General features: G+C 46.6%; 1 protein-coding gene across 1 annotated transcript in view; it reads left to right on the plus strand.

The window, feature by feature from the left end:
• Positions 1–394: 394 nt before the first annotated feature.
• Slc6a5 (solute carrier family 6 member 5) overlaps positions 395–25048 on the plus strand; it is a 53595-nt gene continuing 28941 nt past the window's right edge. Inside the window, exons 1-7 of the mRNA XM_048359953.1 lie at positions 395–430; positions 1793–2335; positions 4913–5051; positions 7598–7729; positions 7997–8170; positions 17142–17283; positions 20121–20253. Of these exons, the coding sequence (XP_048215910.1) occupies positions 428–430; positions 1793–2335; positions 4913–5051; positions 7598–7729; positions 7997–8170; positions 17142–17283; positions 20121–20253 (1266 nt within the window). The 5' untranslated portion in view covers positions 395–427. The remainder of the gene's footprint in view (positions 431–1792; positions 2336–4912; positions 5052–7597; positions 7730–7996; positions 8171–17141; positions 17284–20120; positions 20254–25048) is intronic.

A 25048-nucleotide genomic window follows, 5' to 3' on the forward strand; every position in this document is an offset into this window, starting at 1 on the left:
CATTCCCACCTCCACAGCCCAATCCACTCGACTGACGGCCGCTGCGTCTTGCCTCCTTGAGCGCAGTGAGACGTGGTCCTCCCATGTTTCCCTTAATTAGGAGGAGGCAAACTTTTGTTGTCCCCTCCCACCGGCTTTGGTTTAGTAATCAGACCCACATGAGTCACGCCGAACACGCAGCCACCTCCTGCGACAACTGGCTAGCGTACGTTAGGCTGTTGTCCCTTTAAAATTCGAATCCAAAGAGGTAATGATTTATCAAACTTGTATTATCAAGAAGATGTCAACCGAAGGGCACCTTGTTTTGCACTGACGCAAACCCGGCCTTTCTCAAGGAGATATAGAAAGAGCCTCTCCTGCGGTGCCCAACCCAGTCCTGTGGGAAGTAGGTACCACTCTTCCGTTCAATCCGTTGCCTGGTTCGGACATGGTGAGTGTTTGCTTTTGTTCTTTTAAGAACAGAGGAGGTCAAGGGAATGGGGGACGGCTTCGTTTTGGATATTTCTTTTAGAAGTGCCAAGGCATTGGGTGAGATGCAAAGGGAAGGAAAAATTTGAAGCTGTAGGCAGGCTACTTGTATTTTTTAGCACCACCAGAGATCAGAAAGAGGTTTCCTAGGCAGTTAGAGTGTAGCTATCCCTGCGGGACCTCGAAACGGAATCCTGGGTGCTGTCCTTGGTGCTGAAAATTCCGAGGCCAGTACACAGGCGAGTCCGTTCTCGGTCCTTATTGAGAGGGCTGGCCGGAGGCACTTAGATTTGGCACAAATTATGGAGCTCTGATCTGTGCATTTGTGAGGGTTAGATGAGAGGTGTGTGGTTGAAGCGAAGCAAATCTAATTATTCTAGCGGTTATAATAATTATTGGTGCTAATGTATAGGTAGCACTGGTAGATAAGAGAAACAGAGAAAGGAAATTGAAAAACCCATTGCTGGTAATTGTTTTCATCTGAAATTCATTTGGGAGAAAGCAAGTGAAAATTATTTGTGAGTTTTTTCCCACCCTCAAGAGTAAGGAAATAAAAGATACTAAACTCCTGGGGAACAAGAAAAGGAAAAAAAAATTCTTTACAGGATCCTTTCACATTTCTGGCAGTGAATGTAGATTGTTGTGTAAAGGAACAGCCCGAGTTACCACTTTGCGTATGAAGTGTGGTTTTCTTTTGTAGTTTTGTCTGTTTGGCATTTTGATGGTCATCCTTATGCTTGCCTGTGCTACCTGGTGGGCAGGAGTGGATTTGGAGCCTTGGGATTTGAACAACCGCGGTGGCCTCAAGCACTCGCTGGCTTGTGCCAGCGCATCAGCTTTGTGGTCTCAGCTTGTCTATGGCAAGGGGAAAAAAGGCAATGTGCATTGTTGAATGACAAAGGAAATGGGGCGGAAAATTAAAGAATCTTCCGACAATGGTAATGGGGATGCAGGCACCCCACAGTCGTGATTTGAAATCCAAAGAAGGTAGAGAGCTGTAGCTGTAGGGCTATTTTCACCCTTCTCCTTCCATCCAAAAAAAAAAAAAAATCTGCCTCTTAGTTCATCTTCTGTGTATGAGGAAATAGCTGCCTCACGACATCTGGTTATTGACAAGACCGGCAAATTGAGAGTACCGATTGCAGTGATGAAAGAAAAAAAAATCTAGATTTCCTTTGCTTCCCTGAGTATTGTGTCTGGAGCTGAGTTCCGAACTTCTCCACCCATACGTGGACGTGTCCATACAGGGTTTGGTTTTGTTTTTTTCCCAGCTACCGATCGTGACTTTTTTTTTTCTTGCATGAACTTGACGTTGTATTTGCAGGATTGCAGTGCTTCGAAAGAAATGAATACACAACCAGCCAACAGCCTGGAGGCGGCGGCGCCCGGCCGTCGGGATAACCCGCGCGCGCCCCAGACCAGCCCGGAGCAGGAGCTTTGCGCTGCCGCCGCCGCCGCCGCTGCGCCGCCGCCACGTGTGCCCAGATCCGCTTCCACCGGAGCCCAAACTTTCCAGTCTTCGGACGCGCGAGCCTGCGAGGTAGACCGGCCAGGAGTGGGGTTTTGCCAACTCAGTGGCCAGCGGGCGCAGGCGGCCTCCGCGGCCCTCCGGGACTTAAGCGAAGGGCCGGGCGCGCAGGCCAACCTCCCTTCTGGGGGCGCGGGGCCTGGCAACGCACTGCATTGTAAGATCCCAGCTCTACGCGGCCCGGAGGGGGATGCGAATGTGAGTGTGGGCAAGGGCACGCTGGAACACAACAATACCCCGGCAGTGGGCTGGGTGAATATGAGCCAGAGCACCGTGGTGCTGGGCACCGATGGAATCGCGTCGGTGCTTCCGGGGAGCGTGGCTCCCGAGGCCACACAGGTAAGCTGGCGCGCAGGCCCGCTCGGCCTCCTCCTCTCCAGCCGCGGGCGAGGCGAGCCGAGCGGTGGCGGGTGCACGTGTGCTGATGGGGAGACGGGGTTGGCCGTGCCCGGTGGCGGATGCTGGAGGCAGCTTTTGGGGGCTTCGGAAGCTCGCACTGCTCTGGGGCCGTCTGTTCATGATGCGGGGGGGGGGGGGGGCGGCAGGGATGGGCTGCAGCGGCCCGGCCGCAGAAGGGGGACTGGGTGGGGTGCGAACTGTCCCTTCCCAGCTTCGGTGGTAGTTATTGGCTATTAGAATGTAGATCAGTAGTTGAAGAGAATAGATTTCTAACCTTCTAAGCAGAGCATGACCATTCTGCCTCCTAACCATGGATGGTCTATTGTTTCTAAAAATTACAAAAAAGAAAAATCATACAAAAGAAGCACAGAAAAGCCCATATATGTGGCCCAGATGGATAATTTTTATATTCTGCAGCCTTTGCACTAGACGCTAACGAGCGTCACCTGTGAACTCACTCAGGAGAGGCAGTTTCATGTGAAGCCACTGAAGCAGAAGCTTCTAGTCCTGTTACCTGAGTCTTTTAGCAACCAGGTTATCTAATTTTGCCAACGTAAAAATTTTTTTGGAGTATTTCCGCCCTTAATGTGGCCCCTTTCAATTATGGAAGCCTCTGGCCCCACTCACTTGGATCTGCCCCACATTAACCACTGGATAAGAAGCATAGAAAAGCAAAGTCCAGTCTCCTGCCCTTAGGGCTAGGGATAAAGGCACTCTCCCTCTCCTTGCAAGTAGGCTTTCCCTCAAGCCTCCTTCCTCCCTTCTTGGATTTCTTCTTTCTTCTGCCCTGCTTCACCCACTCCAGCTTTCTTTCCATATCCGGACTTATTTCTTCCTGTCTTCTCTCTTCCCTGGGCTCTGGGGCTAGGCAGGTGTGCTGTGTGTGAAGGTGGGGGGAGCACAGAGCAGACTAGAATTTGTGACATGCAGGGTTTATATATCCCTCTGTCCGTAGTCATTTGTCCTCTAGCAGTTGTACACACACACACACACACACACACACACACACACACACACACACACCACTCTTATTTATCCACAGGCCTCCATGGCAGAAGCTATGCAATGAGGATGACTAGAGATTAATTTCTGTGTGTACTGAGTAACTTTGACAGCATGCACTCACCAGTGTGACCAGGTGGAGTAGAACACTGGTTTCATAGGCGGTCCTTAACTTCCGCACTGCGGCAAAAGAAGCTGGGACTGAAAGGAGGATTGGGGAGGGGGTGGTCTGTATAGGGGAGGAATGTAGGGAGGATGTTAGAGGGATGCAGATTCTTGAGAGTATTTTTTTTTGTCGGCAGGTAGATGCATCTTTCAGTTTGTGGCTTTCTGACGCTCACCTAGCTCCTCCCCCCCCTCCAGCCACCTGGCCTCTTGTGGGCTGCGGCTTTTTTCTTCTGCACGGCAAAACAGTGTGAGGCTTTTCAAGTTGTTAGCATAGGAGGTGGCAGTTGTGCTGGGGCCTTTAGTCCCTGGAAGCTTTCTGCAGAGCCTAGGCTTCCCCAATTACTTTCAGAGTTCATCCAGGTGCCCCTGAGCCCCTCAGCTGTTTCGGCTTTAGTAGAGGTTGCTTCCAGAAAGCAACTTAGGGTGAGTTTGGAGAAGTGAGCCCCAAAGATTCACAGGCTGCCAGAGCCAGCATGCTTGTGTAGGGGGGAGCATTATTGTAAGCCCCTTATTTTACCCATAAGGACACAGCAGCTCAGAAAGGGCAAATGGCTTCCCTGGGGTTATCTGTGTGACTGGTAGTAAAGATGGCATGCAGGGTGTCAGATGTCCTGTCTCTTATCACATCCGCCTTCTCTCTCTGTTTCACCTCCAAGTCTCCATTTTGCGCATTCCCCTTGCACTAGGATTGAAGGATGCTTCCTTTAAATGAGCTGACCAGGCAGGCGGGTTCTTCCCTGACAGAGACATGAGGCAGGGGTTCTGGCAGGCTTTAAGAAGCACCACGGCTCCTTTTCAGATCTTGTATGTACTTGGAAGGAAGAAAGTGCTGAGGAAGGAAGGGGTGCAATTGGGGATTTTTTTTTTGTGGGGGGGGGGTGGGGGCGGGAGGACTCAAGAATCTGCTTGCTGGGAATTCTGGGCATGACTTGAGGGCCTGCTTGCCAAGTAAACTCTTGATGAGGGCTGGGTATGGAGTGACATGCTTGCAATCAAGGTACAAGCTCATGATTTGGGGAGAGAGCTGCTTGCTGGTATGCCCAGATGGGTTTGGGGAAAAGGAATTTAGGGGAGAGAGATTTTTAAAAGGAGTTTTAGATCAAAACTGACGCCTGCTTGCTGACTCCTCATGCAGGGTTGAGGGATGAGGGCCCTGCTTATAGGTGCATCTGGGTTTTTTTTTTTTTTAATAGAATTGGGGTCCTGCTTGCCGATGCATCCTGTTGAAAAGTGGGGGTCTTGCTTGCTGGGAAGGACCCTCCCTTGGGGGTGAGGGGTGGAATGCGGCCTGCTTGCTTGAGGACCTAGCCAGGTCTGTTATCCAACAATGTGCTTTTCCGCCCCCAGGAGGACGAGCAAGGGGATGAGAATAAGGCCCGAGGGAACTGGTCCAGCAAACTGGACTTCATCCTGTCCATGGTGGGGTATGCAGTGGGGCTGGGCAATGTCTGGAGGTTTCCCTACCTGGCCTTCCAGAACGGGGGAGGTATGGCTTTTCAGCTCTTTCAGCCTGCGGCTTGGGCGGTGGGGTGGGCTTTGGAGGGCTGGGGGAGGGGTCGGACTCAAAGCCCCACAGCAGCGCGGGAGGGGCAGCTCGGGCTGTCGTCCCTCCCCCCCACCCACACTAGCTCCATCTCTGTAGGGTTGAGTGGAAAGCCGGAGGGCAGGAGAGAACTAAATTGGCACTGCATCCAGGAGACTTTTATCTGGAGATGGGGTTGGGGGCGGGGGACGGAAACCCCCCAATCCTCCACTGGCTCAGTTTGGGGAATTGGTTCCTGAATCAAGTGGGCAATGGCACAAGGTCCTTTGGCCTCTAAACATCAAATATTCAGGAAGTGGGGCGCGCTCCGTGCCTAACCCGCTCTATACAGCCACTGCGCACACGCTCTTGCAGGCCTAATTAAGAATATTCCAGGTGATAATTTGGGAATCAGATTCTACAAAGGAGACTCCGAGAATGAGCACTCATCCGGTGGAGCGCAAGACATCAACAAGCCAGGGGGAGCACGGAGAGGGGACGGGGGCGGATGAGTTCTGGGGGAGGGCTTCTCAGAGGCACCCCATCCCAACACAGCCTTCCTGGGAGGAAGCAGGGCACAGTTTCGTTTTAGTAAAATCATTGAACAAAACCCAATTTTCCTTCCATTTGTCCTAAGCGGGTAAAAGAAATGGACGCTGCTTTTGGAGGAAGGAAACAGTTGCAGAGACGGGGAGGACGCCTGTGGGGTGCAACCGCAGAATGCATTGTAGCTCTTGTGTATACATTCAAAGGGGGCTCAGTGCAGCCAGGGGACCCTCGGCTTGTGCGCTATGAGGTCCCCTTCCCCCAAGTTTACAAGTCACCTCTTGAAGTAGGTATTCACACCGGAATCTCCCTTCTCCACTTCCAAGGCATCGAAGAAACCAGAAAGGAGCCACTTGGCCCTCAACCTATTTATTTACTCCCCCTTTCCCTTGGGCGGAATTTGGGGCAGGGGGAGGAATCCATGCTGCACCAGGAGATAATAACAATGGGAAAATAGCCCCCTTCCATTCGAAATTCCAACACTGGGACAGTTATTCATAAAGGACTAAAGAGCTGTTGCAATCAGGGTGCCTTGGAAATGAAATTATGTTGGAAATGAAATTATATTTGTGTTGGCCACACAAATTTAGGGACTCTAGCTAGGTTTCTGTCCTGTTTTTGCACAGTGCGGTCAGGTCAGAGTGCAGGAAGTGGCGGGGGCGCTTTCTTAGGAGAAGAAAAGGAAAGGCGACCAGCCCCAGGTGAAGGGTGGGGAGGGCGCTGCCCAGTGAAGTGAGCTTGGTCCTAGGAAGTGCCTGGGCTTGGCGAGCTGATGTTCCACCAAGTTCAGGGACTATGCCAGCTCCAAGCTCCGAGCCCAGCACCTCCCCAGCCCAAAGCAGCGTTCTCCGCATTGCGGTTCCAGACCCCTCCCCCTCTTGCCCCTCCTCCCAGCCCTGACTGCAAACGGGAGGTCCTTTCCTCTTCCTAGGGGCAGGGCAGTTTGCGTCCATAGTTCCCCTCCCCCGGAAAGCCTATCTAGAGGGGGAAAAGCAGGGTCCTGGGCTTACTTACTCCCTCCCAACCCCCACTTTCTCCCCAGTAACTCAGAGCGGAGGCTGAGCCTTCCCGTTGTGGGAGCCACTGGCGGAAAAGACCCTTCTCTCCCACAAGAAGCCAGGGGAAGGAAAGAGTGGGTTATAGCTTTCCTCTCCTGAGCAGTGTTCTTTGATCCTGACCCATCCTTTACTGCATTGCCCCCCTAAATAATCCTCCAGGACAAACTTAGAATCTTTGAAGGGATGAGCCCTAGAGAAGTCAACAAGCCTGAGAAGGCTTATCAGGTACTGTGACCCTAGGTTAGGCCTTTCTGCAATACATACATATATATGTATATGTATATATATATATATGCTAAATGGCCTCAGGAGCATCACAGTCTAGGGAAAACATCCTTGGGAGTATTCCCACGAGATCAGTGTCTGGAACAAGGGCCTGGGTGGGGTATGGTGGTAAAGGTGGTGATTGATGGTGGTAGAGACCTCTCAGGTGTCTGCAGGCACAGCAAAGCCTGAAGGTGGTTGGCAGAAAGTGTACAGATGACTTGGGTTGTTGTAGAAGGGAGTCCGGTAGTGCAGCTTAGATTTTAGGTCCTGGGAGGCCCTAGGTTCTAATGAAATTTCACCAGTAATGGGCCAAAGGCATGGGTTGGGTGAATCCTGGAAGGGCTTAATTTGGAGAAATTGAAATGCTATAAAGAATAAAAATCCACCAGCACAGAAGCCCCCGGCATCTGGCATCTTGTCTAGTGGGAAATGGAAATTAAAAACAAACAAATAAAAACATGTTTGCATGAATACCTCTTGAAGCAAGACTCTAAACCAGCACACCAAAAGCATCAGAGAAGGGGGTAAATTGTCTGGAAGGGTATAGAGAGAGAGCCTAGCCCCAGCCCAGAGGGTTAAAATGGGCCAGAAACCTACCTTTGCCTTGCTGGCCCTTACTTTCTACTCTTCCTCCCCCAGGTGCTTTCCTCATCCCTTACCTGATGATGTTGGCACTGGCTGGATTGCCTATCTTCTTCTTAGAGGTGTCACTGGGCCAGTTTGCCAGCCAGGGGCCAGTGTCTGTGTGGAAGGCCATCCCAGCTCTGCAAGGTGAGTCTACATTGCCTTTCAGCTTCCTCTGCCAGTGGGAGGGAGATCTGCTGTTGAGATCAGTAGACCTCACTTCCTCTTCCTTTACTTGACCCCTCTAAAGAACGGTCATTCTTAGGTTCCTGGCAGAATGCCTCAGCATCCCTAGTGAACCTAGAGCCTATTTCACTATTAGCACATCAGACCTAGGTTCCTAACCCTGTGACTGGCGGGGAGATGTCCAGAGGATTTGGTATGAAATGACTCACTGGATTTCTGCTTTTGCAGGCTGTGGCATTGCAATGCTGATCATCTCGGTTCTGATAGCCATATACTACAATGTGATTATTTGCTACACACTTTTCTACCTGTTTGCCTCCTTTGTGTCTGTGCTACCCTGGGGCTCCTGCAACAACCCTTGGAACACGCCAGAATGCAAAGATAAAACCAAACTTTTACTAGGTAAGTTTGGATATGTCTTGAATGTGACTGTTGTAAGAGAGTCATTCATTTACAAAGATTATTCTGGTACTTATTATTTACAAAGATTATTCTAGTACTTATTATACTAGGTTCTGGCAGCACTGCCAAACATACTTAATTGTAACATTTAAGAAACTCATAATCCATGGAATGATAAGCTCATAATCAAATTATTGTTTGTTCATAAATAGTTGGAGTGTTTTAAAAAAGGCAAATTCACGTCTCGTACATAGGATGAGGATGGAGTCAGCTTTTTTAGATTGGGTGGGGCAAGGATATTTGAGAGTTTTGTTTTGGTTCTTGTTGGTCACAGGACTTGAACTCAGGGGCTCAGTGCTTTCCCCGAGCTCTTTCACTCAAGGCTAGCGCTGTACCACTGTGAGCCACACAGCTCCACTCGCAGTTTTCTGGTGGTTAATAAGAATCTCAGGGACTTTCCTGCCTGGGCTGGCTTTGAACCTCAGATCTCAGCGGTCTGAGTAGCTAGGATTATAGGTGTGAGTCACCAGCAGGCCAGTGAAATTTGCAAGTTTACAAAGCTAGCTAGGATCTTGTTTTGTTTCACAGCATCAGACTAATAGACTGGCCTGAGAGGTGGTTAGAAATATCTCACTAGCCTTCCTGACTAAGAAGCTGCCTTTTGCTCAGACCCTAAATGGTACAATTCAAACAAGCAATACTCTTAGGAGAGAGATACAAGTGGTCCCAGGGATCACGTTTCATGAAGTACTGCTCAGTACAAGACAAACATGAGTGTAGACATTTAGGTCTAGGCCTTTGTTAGGAACGTACATTATATATGGCCTAAGGGGAGACATGTTTGCTGGTAAGTTAGGGAATGTTCCTGAAAGACCTTTTCCAATGTAACATCCACTGAGATTTAGTGACATCACTGGGACTTGAGGACTATGGGGAAACCAAGTCTCATGGGTGGAGGATAGGAGAGAATATGATGAGAAATGGGGCAGGTAGATAGGGAAGGCTTTCTCATCTAGAAGCCATTTCTGCTGCTAACCTGATCAGAAAACTATTCTCTGGATGTTGGTTTTCCTTATAGGAGAAATTGAAGTAATAATATTATGTCCTACTTCTCTTACAGTCTGCTCTACTGAGAAAAGACAGAAGGGATATGATAGCAGCTATAAAAGTTTAAAATTTTGCAAAAAGATGATGCTAGCATCAGTTATGTTTGGTCTGGTCTTCTAATGAGGACCAAAGGCAATAGGTCTCTCTTTTCCCTGTAAGGTGGGCCATTACTGAGACTAGTGGCTGTGTTCTCCCAGTGGTTGGCTCTTAGTACTGGCTTTCCTGACCAGCTCTTTTCCCTATTGTCTGCATATTGTCCAATTAGGGCATTATTTGGCCCTTTGAGTATATTAAGACCAAAAGATAGTTCTTCCCTACTACAGGCCCAAGAGAGATACACTTAAAGACTTCTCAGTGTGCTAATCTTTACATACATGTGCGTGTACCTTTTTATCATGTCCAGCTCACACCTGGAGGAGCTTTGAGTCAGGCTGAAGGAGGACTACTTACCCATTAAGTTTGAACACCACACCTGGAAGCTTACAGGTGTGGCTCTCTAGTTACATAATCTCAGCCTTTCTGGACCTCAGTGTCCTACGACAATTTCCCTGTGGATGTTAGAACATGGTTCTTATGCCTGAATGCTGCATAGCACAACCACAGGGGAACTAGAAAGCTGAGTATAGTTAGGGGCTACCCCAAACCAATAAAAAAATAAATCAGAATACCTGGGAATAGAGGCAAGGACTCTATTTCAAGTTCCCCAGGCACAACTAAGAGGGTAGAACCATGAGGCTGGAGATGGTTCATGTCCTTTTTTCATCTGTTGGTTGCTTTCTCAGTGCTAGGACTGAGCTCAGGACCTTGTATATGCTAAACACATGCCCTACTACTGAGCTATCACCCTAATTCTTCCTCAGTCCTTTATTGGACAATCCTTACCCAGTTTTGGTATGGAGTGGTCCATCTTCTTCAGCTCTTCACAGAGCCCACTCGAGAGCTATGGTTTGGGGGAATCCTGCTTGGTAACTCTTGTCAGAGTCACAGCCAACCATCCGCTGGCAGAATAGCGTCCTGAAAATGGCTGTCATGTTAAGCAAAGTGCATTTTCTGGAGTGGAGAAATACCCCAGAACCCTACTTGTCCATTCCAGATTGTGCCTGGAAGAGAAGTCACTTTACAAGAGAGAATTTGCTGGAGTAGGCTGTTCATGATTCAGCATTTATGGGATGCATTCTGGGGACCTGCCGCAGGATCCACATGAGTCATAGTGACCCAGGCCCTGCAGCTGTCCTGCAGTGGGGACAGAAGCTCTACTAATCCGTGTGCAACATCTTGATTCTTAGTAACTATCAGTACTCATTACATGTCATGATCATTAAACACTTTTATTATCAACAATAAGATGGACAACAAATTGACATGAATTCTTTTATTGTTTTCATTTTACAGGTGAAAAAAAATAACTTGAGATCAAGGTCAGAGTTAGTTGTGGGGTAGAACCCAAGTTTGCCTGCCTTCTAAGGCCATGCTCTTAACCACGATGCTAAATGCTTTCCAATCTACAAAGTGATATTTCTGCTATTCTTCATGAATTCCAAACTGTGTGGTCTCCATTTTGAAGGTTGCAGAATGGACTCTTAGGGCTCAAGTTGTATCAAGGAGGACTAGCGCTGGAACTTGGGTCTCATGACCCAAGATTCTATGCTTATCGAGGGTTTTCAAAGGATCTTTGTCCCAAGGTTTCTGTAGTACAAGTCCCAGCAAAGTGACATAATCCTGGGTGTTTCCTAAGTGATGTATGTGGTTGAAATTCTATGAGATGTAGAAAAATTGTGTAAATAGTTTTAACTTAGCAATTCTCCTTCTGGGAATCTATCTTATGGGAGAAATTAGAAATGGGCAAGTACTGTACAATACAGTTAACTGTAACCATACTTACAGTATTAGGAAACAGTACACTTAAGCATATGACAAAACACACATAATTACCTATGAATTCAATAGCTCAAATAACCTATAGTTCATCCACAGGATAAAGTATCCTGTAGTCATTAAAAATGACTTCATAGAACACAAGAAAAGCCTCACTCTATTATATTAAATGTTAGACCAAGATGCAGATATATAGTATAATTTTATCTTTACTACAATAGTAGTATACATGTATTTATGTATGTCTATAAGAGAGGAGAGAGACAGAAGGAGGGAGAGAGCAAACAAAAACAGGTTATACTCAGAATATTAACAAAAATATAATTGGGACCATTCTTTTCTACATTTTCTGTCTTGGACAGGAATTTGTTGTATAGTCTATATGTGGATATGTGTATTTTTTTTTTAAAGCAAGTCGAGGGTATTGGCTGGGCCAGCCAGCCCAGTGGCTTATGGCCAGAGAGACAGAAACCCTGCCCTGCTATGGTTTGTTTCATGGTGTTTGCTGTTTGGCTGACAGGAAATATGGAAGGCAGAGTAAAGAGAGACACAGCTAAACTTCTAGTCCGCTGGTGCAAACCCTGAAAACTATAAAGCTCTGAGCACAAAGAGACAATGAACATTTTTCACTCTGGTTTTTCCCTGAGAGTCTGTGGACAGGTTTGGCAGATACTATCTAATTCTTAGGGTTTTAATTTTGTTTCTGTTATTGTTTTTAAAAATGAGGTGTCAATCCCCTCTCTTTCCGCATACAGCCTTTCCATCCATCATTCTAGGTGTTATCTGTACCTGCGTGTCTTCTATTCCTGCATGCAGTCTGACTCTCCTTTGCAAGAATATGGATCCCATGGGTTTCTGGTGACTTAGGAAAGGGGACAGCAGCCTGACCAGCAGAGATCCAGGCAACTTTCGAGTCTCTCTCCTTTGCTGCACAATTGAGAGTCCAGACAATAAATATTCTCAGGCCATTTCCCAAATGGACATGCTGTGCAAGAAAATGGAAAACCTCCTTTCTCACCAGTGTTCTGCTGAGTTCTGGGCACAGCTTTTCCCTATAAGCACATGACTAGCCACTGCTTGTGACAGCTAGGCCAAGGGACATCCAGGGGGATGGGATAAATGGCTGCCATTGTGACCTTCTGCAGCGGTGGGTGGATATTTGTCCCATGCCTCCCTCTCTGTGCTACCTGGGAACCATGCTCCACTATGGAGATGCCTGGGGAATGAACCCACTCTAGCCCTAGGGGGGAGACTTGAGTTTTCCCATGTGGAGAAGTAGACTTGGCTGTGTGTTTTCTAAGGTGCTGTTCCCAAGTGAAGCTCCTTCTTTAAGGTAACTCAATCCTTTGCAAAGAATGACTAATCTGTGCCTTACCAAATGAGACCAGGAACTGTTTTGTGCAAATAGGAGCTAGTAGGGTCACTTCCAATGAGAACACCATAGATACCATTTCTATTCTTGGAATGGCTTAATTTTCATTAGAACTTTAATTAAATGATTCCTTTACTCCCTAGCCTTTCATGTGCTTTCATTTATTAATAATTGCCCGCGTAAAGAGAATCCCATTCCAACAGCTTTCCAATTTAGCACGATCATTATCACTGTTCTTTGTTCGCGGTTGCTGGGCCACAGCGCTCTCCAATGAGAAAGCCCATCACTCACTCCTTTTCTAGCAGACCTACAGGCCGTGGGAGCTGGGAAGCATGCGCCTGCCCCCCGGTGGTGAAAAGGGATATTGAGGGAGGTTTGAGACTGCAAAAAGAGAGCAAAGCGAAGTTTCCCCATTGCTGCCGGTAGAGGTGACCTTGTGCTGCTGCAGTGGGCAGGGATCCGCAGACACGGAGAGATTGTCTCTAAGGAAGACTGGCGCGTGCTCCTCAGTGGCAATTTTGGAAGTTGGCGCCTTCACGTTCGCCCCTGTGTTAGTGACCTCTCCAGTTTTAGGGGATGGATGGCAGGAGGATGAGAAATACTTCCTGTGCTTATTCACTGAAAAGGAATATGGATAATAGAGCTTTTGTTGCCTTCATTCAGATTGCTGCTGGGGGAAAATTAAGATGGTTCTTGCTAAACATTTGTTAGCTATTAATCTGGGGGATCCAGAAATAGTTATTTGATTAAATTAAGGAAGATAATACAGAATAGGAAGGTACTTAGAGACATCTAAAAGCAGAAGATGTTCGTTAGAGACATTGTTGTGTTTGTGTGTACCAATCCTGGGGCTTGAACTCAGTGCCCAGGTTCTGTTCCTGAGCTTCTGTGCTCAAGGCTTAGTGCTTTATCACTTGAGCCATAGCTTTGCTTTTGGCTTTTTTTTGTGGTTAATTAGAAATGAGACTCATAGACTTTCCTGTCTGAGTTGGCTCTGATCTGTTATCCTCAGATCTCAGCCTCCTGAGTAGCTATGATTACAGGCATGAGCCATCAGTACTGCTGACTCTCAGATTTTAAGGAGACATCTGGCAGTATTCCAGGGGCATGTTTGAGTTTTGCTACTGAGGAGAAGGCATGTCTGCTCCTGGAATTTGGTAAGCAGAGGTCAGATCTGCTGCTCAAAGTCTTGCAGTGTACAGGAAAGCTTCCCATGACAAAAGAATTCTCTGACTCCAAATGTCAGTAGTAAAGAGAAATACTAGACTAAAAAGCTAATCAAAGGGAAGGGATTCTTAGAATTGTCTTCATGTTTACCAGAGACATCCTAGGGGATGGGCTGAGACAGTAGGTAATTTGTGACAGGCCAATGGAATTAATTTTTAGGTGAGAATGTGGTACACTAGATATGTTCTCTCAATGAAGAGGCATAATGAATAATGATGATTGAATTAGGCCAAAATTTGCTTATAAACAGGCCAAAATTTGCTTATAAACCATGTGCCAGGCATCCTGAATTTTTTTGTGTGTGTGCCTATCCTGCGCTTGAATTCAGAGCCTGGGAGCTATCCCTGAGCTTCATCTGAAGGCTGGTACTCTACCACTTGAGCCACAGCTCTACTTCCAGCTTTTGTAGTAGTTTACTGGAGATAAGGGTCTCACAGACTTTCCTGCCCTGGCTGACTTTGAACTGCAATCCTTAGATCTCAGCCTCCTGAGCAGCTAGGATTACAGGTGTGAGTTGTGATTCCTGGTATCATGTGAAATTTCGAAATGGCCGGTTTAACTTAATTTAATCATTGTAACAGTACTATAAACTAGACACAATTATTATGAGTGAATGCTGGCTTGGACCGAGAAAGGAACCCCTCTGAGCTGTCATAACTAGTGTAACTCCTGAGCTCAGATGCCTTGCCCACCTAGCAAGTCTTGCCCACCTCTATTGGGTATAAATTGGGAGTATATACACTGGATATCCACTGTGTATACTTTTCTTTGTGTGTGCCAGTACTGGGGATTGAACTCAGGGCCTTGCATTCTTGTTTGGCTTTTTCACTCAAGGCTGGCATTCTACCCATTGAGCCACAGTTATACTTCCAGCTTTTTGCTGGTTATTTAGAGATAAGAGTCTCTTAGATTTGTCTGCCTGGGCTGGCTACAAACTACAATCCTCAGATCTCAGCCTTCTGAGTAGCTAGAATTATAGGTGGACATTTTTTTTTTTTTTGCCAGTCCTGGGGCTTGGACTCAGGGCCTGAGCACTGTCCCTGGCTTCTTTTTTTTGCTCAAGGCTAGCACTCCGCCACTTGAGCCACAGTGCCACTTCTGGCTGTTTTCTGTATATGTGGTGCTGGGGAATTGAACCCAGGGCTTCATGTATACAAGGCAAGCACTCTTGCCACTAGACCGTATCCCCTAGAATTATAGGTGTTAGCCACCAGCACCCCATTTTCATATGCTTTAAAAAAACTTCATGCTATTTAAAACAATATCAATACATTTCTGTGCATTTAAAAAGGAAATTTCATATAAATAGTCAAATTTTCGGCATTTCCTGCCAGAACAGCTGGAAAAGCAAAACCATGGTCTGTTCTCTCCCTGTTCTCCTCCTCCTCCATTTCTGTCTCTGTCATGGATTTTGTAGGTGTTTGAATCCATGATCTGTATTTCAGCTTAGCATAGTTAAGAGCACGGACTCCAAGGAGAGCAAGTTTTGTATTTTTCCCAGCTTGATTTGTACATGACCTTGGGGAGACACTGCACTTTTATTTCTCTGGAACACAGATGACCATAACACCAGCTTCACAGAGGTCAATGCATGTAAGGCCCTTTGGATGGTGCCCCAGTAATAATGTCTTCTGGGTGTCACTTGTTCCTATTTTGCTCCTTTATTAAACATACCTTTTAGGATTAGTTCTGGTGGACTTTGTTTAAAGTATCTGTCAATGTATCTGCATTTTTTTTTTTTTTTTTTTTGCCAGTCCTGGGGCTTGGACTCATGGCCTGAGCACTGTCCCTGGCTTCTTTTTGCTCAAGGCTAGCACTCTGCCACTTGAGTCACAGTGCCACTTCTGGCCATTTTCTGTATATGTGGTGCTGGGGAATTGAACCCAGGGCCTCATGTATACGAGGCAAGCACTCTTGCCACTAGGCCATATCCCCAGCCCCAATGTATCTGCATTTTAATGTTGTGAGAAAGACACTGTACTTGACCAGAAAGACTTCAACTTATTCCTACTTCAAATGAAGATAATATATTTTTCTAGGACTTGAGACTTTATGAGCTAATAATTGTTTTGAAGGTCCAGCATAGTGCTTGATGTACAAACACATACAGAATTGCTATTCTCTTCTTATTCCACGCCTTATTAACCTCACCACTGTTGCCATTTTGGACTTTGTTGTGGGGTACTGATCTTTGTATAATGGAGTATCTAGTAATGTCCCTCCCCTCTTCTTAATAGATGCCAGGAACACTCAGTCTCCCAAGCGTGAATGTGAAAGATACCTCCACACATCACCAAATGGCCCGTGGGCCTCTGATTCACTGACAAACATGAGGTTGGATTATCAATACACAGTGTGGCAGCAGGGGCCACTGACCCGTATGAAGTTAGAGAGTACACAGCAGGGGTATCATAAAGAACTCATGGTGTGTCACTGTGGTACTGAGCCATGGGCCCAAGGTGAACTTGATGGTACTGGGGTTTAAACTCAGTACCTTGAGCTCTTGCTTGGCTTTTTCAGTCTTTCACTCACAAGTAAGCACCCTATTCTCCCCACCCCCCTCCAGCCATGCCTCAACTTCCAGCTATTTGCTGGTTAATTGGAGATGAGAATGTCTCAGATTTGTCTGCCTGGGCTGGCTTTGGACCTTAATTCCCAGGTCTCAGTCTCCTGACTGGCTAGGATTCTAGGCATGAGCCACCAGTGGCTTAGCCCTTGTGTTTGTTAGGCAGGAGCACCTCCCTTTGGGCTACTCCCCAAGCCCATGGTGAACTTGGAATGAGCCTTCTGTGGCAGTAGCCCTTCAGGATGTTTCCTTAACTGTGGTTAAATTAATTTCTACAATTCATTTGTCTTCTGTAATTTAATACGAATCTAGGATAGGAATCTTTGATTCTCTTCCTTACCACTGCAGTAGGACTACTTAACCTCTTGAAGTCTGTTTCCTTATTTTAAGCAATACACTACCTCCTGCTTAGGGTTTTTCTTTGAAAATTCATTGTATTTATTTATTTTTTGGCATGGTACCAAGGAATCAAACCCAGGGCCTCATACATGCTAGGCAAGCACTCTACCACCAAGCCACATTCCTAGCTGGTGTTTAGGTCGTTGTAAGGATTAAAGGAGGTAATCTTCTGAAGTGTTTAGTCCTTCACATGGAGAATACTCTATAAATATGTGTCTGTGTTATCAGTACAGGATGCCACAGTGGTTACCAGGCATCATACAGTGTCATTCTGCCGTCTTTGTATACATTATTCAGTTCATATGTTCCCGGAGCTACTCCCAAATACTGGTGGATGTTTTTGGCTTTTGGTTTTCAATGGGCAGAGGCAGGCTTATGCCTTCTGCGCAGATTTCATTGTTTCTATCTCGTGCTCTCCTGAACAGATTCCTGTGTCATCAGTGACCATCCCAAAATCCAGATCAAGAACTCAACTTTCTGCATGACTGCCTATCCCAACTTGACAATGGTTAACTTCACCAGCCAGGCCAATAAGACGTTTGTCAGTGGGAGCGAAGAGTACTTCAAGTAAGATGGCTGGTCTCTGAGGTGGGGGCAGACTTTCTTAGTGCAGCCCAGAGAGTTAGTAAACATCTAATCGACAGATATGAAGTGTGACTACTAGGGTAGGGGGAGGAGGCCCTGCCCGCTGCATCTTCTGCATCTACTGGAATGATCAGAGAGGAAGACTTTTTCCTGGGTTGTCTTCCAAGTGAACGTTGTGTACTAATGGGCCTGGATTTGGGTGTTGGTCCAGTGATGGCTCGTGGTAACAAAAATCACTATTTCTATCATTTATCATGCTGATTAAATTCAAAGTCAATCCAAACCTAAGCCAGACCTCCCATTTTGTTTTATTTCATTTTTATCCATTATGGGGCTTGAACTCAGAACCTAGGCACTGTCCCTGAGCTCTTTTGCTCAAGGCTAGTGCTTGATCACTTTTTGTTTGTTTGTTTTGCCCGTCCTGGGCCTAGTACTCAAGGCCAGAGCACTGTCCCTGGCTTCTTTTTGCTCAAGGCTAGCATTCTGCCCCTTGAGCCACAGCGCCGCTTCTGGCCGTTTTCTGTATATGTGGTGCTGGGGAATCGAACCTAGGGCCTCATGTATCCGAGGCAGGCACTCTTGCTACTAGGCTATATCCCCAGCCCCCTACTTTTGGTTTTGAGTGGTTAATTGGAGATAAGAGTCTCATGGGGACTTTTCTGCATGGGGTTGTCTTCAAACTGCAATCAGACCTCAGCCTCCTGAGTACCTAGGATTACAGGTGTGAGCCAGTAGTGCCCAGCTCAGACCTCCCATTTTAAATATTAGCAGTATAATTCTCATAAAGCACTGGAGCCAAGTAAAACAAAAATGTATCAATGGGCTCCTAGTTTGTGGTCCTGACTTAGATAATAAGAAATAGTCCCTGACATCTCAGTATTAATTCCATTAATTCCTATGTAGGTTTTCTCTCCTGCATGTAGCCAGAGGTTGAACCTTGCGGGGCGAAAGCAAAGCAAAGCTGAATTATTAATAATTTTTTATTCCTTTGAAGATGAGATATCTTGGGGATAGTGTGAGTGGGCTTTACATTTACCCTGATCAGTAAGAAACTGAGTATGCCCTGGTGGTACTAGGCAAAATCTGACCACACCATCTGTGGATCTAGGGGTAGGGGGAAAATTATTTGCAGACCTGATTTTGGTAGTCCTTACTAATCCCTAGGGCCAGTGTTCAGGAAAAAGAAATGATAGCAGGTTCCTTGTTCCAGGCCCCTTAAAAGTAATTGAGATGGTCAAGGTGCTAAGTGATTGTCCACATAGTTTACCTATTTGAGGGATGGGAGCATGGGGAAGAGAAATATGGTCCCTGAAGTTTTGACTTACAGACAAACTCAGTTCTACTCTTAGTCAATTCCCTATCTCCACTCCCCCACACCCCCCACTGCGACTGAGGAGCAAACCTTGAACTTGCTAGGCAAGTGCTTTACCACTTAGCTATTCCCCCACTCTCTTTGGCTGGCTCTTCCTCAGGTAGCTCCAGGGGTTGGGGATGTTCCTCCACAGCCCTGACTCCTGCTTTGAAAAACATGGCTGTGAGCCACAGAACGACCTCACTGCTAGAGAGCAATAACTCTGCTGTGAGGAGAGGTACGCTGCCCACCTCAGTCCACCCATTTGTTCTCTTTCTCTTGGTAAGTCAGAACATTCTATGGTACCTCAGAGTCTAAATTCTAGGTGGTCATTTGGTCCTTTGGGAAGGTCACAGCAAAATGTCTACTTAGAAACACAGCAGTTTCATACAGGATGTGTGGTAGGTTGTCCCTGATTTGAAGGGACTGTTGAATCTGCCATTAGGACTCATTGTCTCTGAAGCTGCGTCCTGGCCTCAGGAGTGAAGCTACTGTGCTGGCCAGCCAGCCAGGATCCATTTGCCTGACAGCGATGTGGAGAGGCCAGCTAGATGATGTCTGCATCATTGACATGGATTGCCAGCAACAGCAGCTACAAATAACCAACAGTCCCTTCTGTGAATAGCTGCTTATCTGTATGGAATACAAGCCCTCTGAGTCAAGTCTGGGAAGCCCTGCGTTTACACAAAGCAGCATGTTTAGTCTTTTAGCAGAAGCAGTTCCCACTACATAGCACAAGTATATAAATACTGTTGGAATACATTCTCCTAAGAGTAGAACAGTGTAAAAAGCATAGAGAAATCACCCTTGACAGCTTAGAATCCTCCCTCCCTCCCTCATTCCCTCCCTCCCTTCCTTTCTTCCCTCCTTCCCTCCCTCCTTCTTTCCTTCCCTCCTTCTCCCTCTCTCTTCTTTCTTTTTCTTTTGGACAGAGTCTCTCCCTCCCTCCCTCCCTCCCTCCCTCCCTCCCTCTCTCCCTCCCTCCCTCCCTCTCTTCCTCCCCTCTCTCTGTAGCTCAGGCTGATCAACTTTAGATCCTCCTGCCACAGCATCTGGAGAGCTGGGATTGCAAGCATGAAACACCATGCTTAGCAGTTTTGAATTTTGATTAAACTTCTGTAAAGCAATTTCAGATGATGGTGTGCTGACCATCTCGCACAAAATCCCGCGGAGGGCCTAGTGTAACTTCTCAGCACATAATTAAGAGAATTGGGTGTCTCTGAAGACAGCTGTGGGTGAGAGCCCAGACCTGCCAATTCCTTCTAACCTGATCTGATGAGGCCCCTGATAGGGAGTCTGTGCGAAGTTGCTGGAAGTGCTCGAGGCTCCTGGCTATGCTGAGAGATTCAAGCCTCTATATCATCATCTTCCTCTCTTCTTTTTTTCTTTTTCTTTTTTTTTTTTTTGGCCCTCCTTTCACTCTCCTATTCCTGATTCTTTTCTTTCTTTTTTTTTCTGATTTTTTTAGGTACTTTGTGCTGAAGATTTCTGCTGGGATCGAATATCCTGGTGAGATCAGGTGGCCGCTAGCCTTCTGCCTTTTCCTGGCTTGGGTGATTGTGTACGCATCACTGGCTAAAGGAATCAAGAGTTCAGGAAAAGTAAGTCATTGGATTTATCTAAGCAAGAGAAAGGTTGGGCTTACCCATGGGTGGTGGTGTCCTAGAGCAGGCAGCAGAGTGTAGGAAGAGAGGCAGTAGAATTAGAAGTGAAACTATTCTAATTTTGCCCCACTGTAGCTATGGGGCTGCGGGTAAGCGATTTCACTCCTACCTGTAGAACTGGGATGGGTGCCCCTGTCTTGCAGGGACATTTTTTTTTTTTTTGTCTTTTCTTTTTTGGTACTGGGAATTGAACCCAGGACATTGCACTTGCTAGGCAAGCGCTTTGCCACTGAGCTACATCCCAGCCCTTGCAGGGACATTTTAAGGATTCAATGAGACAAGCGTGTACTGAGCTCTCAAGGTATGGCATGGGTGCTGTGATTAGCTTTATCCTTCTCCATTCGGGGCTACTATTCACTCCACAGATGGACTCTCTCACATAAGTTTTTTGTTGCTTTCCTTAAACTCTATAATTTATGCTCTAGCTGTTTGCCTTCTGGTCTGGCTGTCAGGTCAATTATTGCTTGTATGGAGGAGTTGGATAGCCAGGAGATGGTGGTTCCTTCCTGTAATCCTAGCTACTCTAGAGGATGAGAGCTGAGGATCACAATTTGGAGCCAGCTTGGGCAGGAAAGTCTGTGAGACTCTTACCTCCAAGTGACCAGCTAGAAGCTGGAAATGGAGGTGGCTCAAGTGTTAGAGCTCTGGACTTAATAGAAAAATAGAACAAGAGCACAAGCCCCAGAGTTCAGGCTCCAGCACCAACACATAAAAAATTTAATCCTTGGTGTTAGGTTTTGCATGCTGTCTGAAATAAGAAATGTTAAGCAATCTGGAGCAGATAAATTTTTCTTTTTGATCTACCAACTTAATTCCTTGCCTCATTGAGAAAGGCTTCCAAGCAAAGATCAGTAATCAATTGTCTTTTCTTTTTAAATGAAGAATACCACCAGGAATAATGAGCCACTATTTATTTTCCTTCCCCGGGTGTGTACAGACATTAATCATGGAAAATTATTTGAGAACTATAGTGAATGGAGGACTAAAGCTGCTCATTGCTTCATGACAACTCCTTTCTGATAGAAATTCCACAGGTACTGGGTTGTGTGTGTGCATGTGCATGTGTGCACTTTGCCCACAATTTGAGAAGTTCAGTTCCTCTCATGCAGGGCACAGGGAAATAAAAATGGCCCATGACTTGTTCTGCAACAGATGAATCCCAAGAAACTAGAACTCCAGAGGCTGGCGGACCAGCAGTCAGCCTGAAGGTCAAATGTAGGTAGCCCTTCTGGCCTTTGGGGATGCTCTGCCTGAAATTCACAGCAGCAGAGAAAAGCTAGCCTAATTAGTTGGCACAGGCTGGCGTGCCTTACCACCTGTGCAGGGCTCCTGTGGTGAGGAGGATGCCTGGAGGGGTCAGGCCAACAGGCTGAGATCAACTAGTCATTGTCATTCCTGCTATGCACAATTCATTACTGTCCACGTGTAATTTCTCTGACAGCACATCCTGAAAACTGGTGTGTCCTTCAGAAGGTTCACCTGACACATGGGACTAGCTGTGCGTCAAGCTTCCACATATACCTCCTTCATATTTCAAGCAGTCTCAGGACTTATAAGCCAAGCCACCATCTATAAAGTCTGCCAGGACCAGGGCAGGCAAGCAAGTGCCTAGGGTAAACATTTAAGGAAGCTCTCACTTTCTGGTTCCTGTCAGTGTACTGAATGGCACTAGAGCAAGGTGCTTCCTTAAAATTTGCACCTAGATGCCTCATTTACCTCACTCCAAAGAATGGCATCTGATAGCTAGGAGGCCCAACTGAACCTTGTAAAAATCATCTCTGAGATGCCAGATGCCCTTGGATTTTGTGTGTGTGTGTGTGTGTGTGTGTGTGTGTGTGTGTGTGTGTGTAGCTTTGCTTTTTCTTCAGACTTTAAAGGGAAGGAGAGCTGGGGCTTGCAGATATAGGAGGGAACTTAGGAGGGAACTGGCTGCTGCCTCTTCCCCACAGCTCCTAGCACTGTGAATTTCTTGGACTGGGAGGGAAGACTGCTATCTCATGGGGCCAAGAGGTGATCTGGTGGTGGTGGTAGTGGTGGAGGGAAGAGGCGAGCTTAGCCATGATCTACAGCCACAAAGTTGGCTTTGAGTAGCTGTGCTTAGAAGCAACAGTCCCTTTCCATTTATGTGGATGGAAGCTCCTCTTTTCAGAGACTAAAGGCTAAAAGCTTTAGAAGCAACCTGGATTTACCTTTCCTTTCACAAACTCCATATTCAGTGCAACAGGAAAATAGGTGCCAGTGGCTCATGACTTTGTTCCTAGCTACTCAGGAAGCTGAGATCTTACGATTCACAGCCAGCCTGGACAAGAAAGTCCATTAGGCTCTCATCTTCAAGGAACTAGCAAAAAGCCAGATGTAAAACTGTGGCTGAAGTGGCAGAGCATTAGCCTAAACCAAAAAGCTAAGGGACAGTATCCAGGCTTTGAGTTCAATTCCCCAGAACTGGTACATGTATGTGCATGTACACACACACACACACACACACACACACACACACACACACACACACACACACACACACACACAGTATTCTTTTGACTTCTGGAAAATACATCCAGTGTGTGCTTGTCTGTTACCACTGATGACAACCTGATTAGAGCCAGCTCCTGCTGTCCTGGCCTCCTCTCTGCTGGCCCTGACTGCTTTTCCCTGTGCTCTGCAGGGAACTGACAACATTGCCACCTGGTGACACCATTAGGGCAGCAGGCCATGTCATTTCTCTGCTCATTTCTCTGACAGAGTCCCCATAAAAGCTGAAGTCTTTATATTGTCCTACCCCACCCTGTGACAATGGTCCCTTCCCACCTACCACTCACAATCTCTCTGCCTTAGCTGTGTGATTATTATGAGTGTACCACTATGCCTGGCTCCTTGGGGTTGTATGTTAATCCTAACTCTTGTCTTCCCCAACTTGTATCCCATACAAGACCTATATCTCTGATATGCCAGTGCATAGCCCCTGCTGCTGGACTGAAGCACCCTTGCCAGGTGCTCAAGTCTGTGTAGCCAGTGAGTGGAGCATTTGTTCCTCTCACAGAGGCCTGTGTTCCCATTGTCCCAGCACGAATCACCCCAAGTGGAAGTAGAGCCACCTTTGAACCAACAGGACTCACACTGAGTTCTACTATCCACTCTGTGAGTCAGAGCGGGCCCTGATGAGAATTCAGCCTCATCCTCCAAAGTGACTGGTGAGCTGATGGCTGTCAGTGCTATTACATTTAGAAATGGAGTCACAGGCAAGTCAGAGTGGTACTTTCTTATCAGTGCCCCTAGTCCCTTTTCTCTGCATACATTATCCTATTGTATCCTTCCAATATCCCTACGAGGAATGTTCTGACAGGTATGGACATTGATACTTAGAGAGGTCAAGTCACTTGTAACAGTGACCCAGCTTGTAAGTAGTGGAGGCAGGTTGTGAACTAAGACCTATATGACCATAGAGCCTATGCTGCCATAGTTGTCTCTCCTTCCCTACTGATGGAATCTTTTTTTTTTTTTTTTGGCCAGTCCTGGGGCGTGGGACTCAGGGCCTGAGCACTGTCCCTGGCTTCCTTTTTTCTCAAGGCTAGCACTCTGCCACTTGAGCCACAGCGCCTCTTCTGGCCGTTTTCTAGATATGTGGTGCTGGAGAATCGAACCCAGGGCTTTATGTATATGAGGCAAGCTCTCTTGCCACTAGGCCATATTCCCAGCCCCTACTGATGGAATCTTAATCTCAAGCTCTTCCTTCATGCTGTGGCTTGATTGGCAGTCATCAGGTTCTGCTGATGTTAACCTCCCAAATGTTTCCAAGCCTTCCCTTTCGGCCAGAATCCTAGCATTTGAATTCAAGGCCTTCTATGATGTCCTCTCCTCCAACCTCTCTAGCCTTCCCACTCTCTACCCCTGACCTTGGCTTTATGGTTTTCTGATGAAGAGCAGTTAGTGTTTTTGCCCTCACATGCCAGCCTTGGCATCTTCCTTTCTTCACTTCCCATCTTGTCTTACTACCTTGAAATTGCTCCCCTAGATCTTCACAGTATTGTATGCATAACTCATTGTTTAAACACTGTCTCTGGGCATTTTATTTTTTATTTATTTATTTTTTTGCCAGTCCTGGGCCTTGGACTCAGGGCCTGAGCACTGTCCCTGGCTTTTTGTTCAAGGCTAGCACTCTGCCACTTGAGCCACAGCGCCACTTCTGGCCATTTTTTGTATATATGGTGCTAGGGAATTGAACCCAGGGATTCATGTATACGAGGCAAGCACTCTTTGCCACTAGGCCAAATCCCCAGCCCCTGGGCATTTTATTTTTAAACCAATACTTAGGCTTGATCTCAGGGCTTGGGACCTGTCCCCAAGCTTTAAAAAAGCTCAAAGATGGTGCTCTGACACTTGAGTTACAGCTCCACTTTTGTCTCTTTGGTGGTTAGTTTAAGCTAACATTTATATAGACATTCTTGCCTGGGCTAACTTTGAACCGTGATCCTCAGATCTTAGCCTTCTTAGACTCCTGAGTAGCTAGAATTACAGGCAGGACCTTCTGTCAGCCAGCTCCTTTTTAAAAACTCATTTAAAAAATGAGTTCTTCATCTCTGTGCAGCTGATGTCTAGCACAGCAATCAGCTCATGGGAAATCCTCCATAAAAGCCTGTGATACTTAATTGCATTTGATGACTGTCATCTAATTACCAAGTACTGTGTCAGATATTACCCAGGCATTAATGCACCTAATCTTCTTGATTATTTCTAA

Source organism: Perognathus longimembris, chromosome 13 (assembly GCF_023159225.1).
Source record: "Perognathus longimembris pacificus isolate PPM17 chromosome 13, ASM2315922v1, whole genome shotgun sequence".
Taxonomy (NCBI): Eukaryota; Metazoa; Chordata; class Mammalia; order Rodentia; family Heteromyidae; genus Perognathus; species Perognathus longimembris.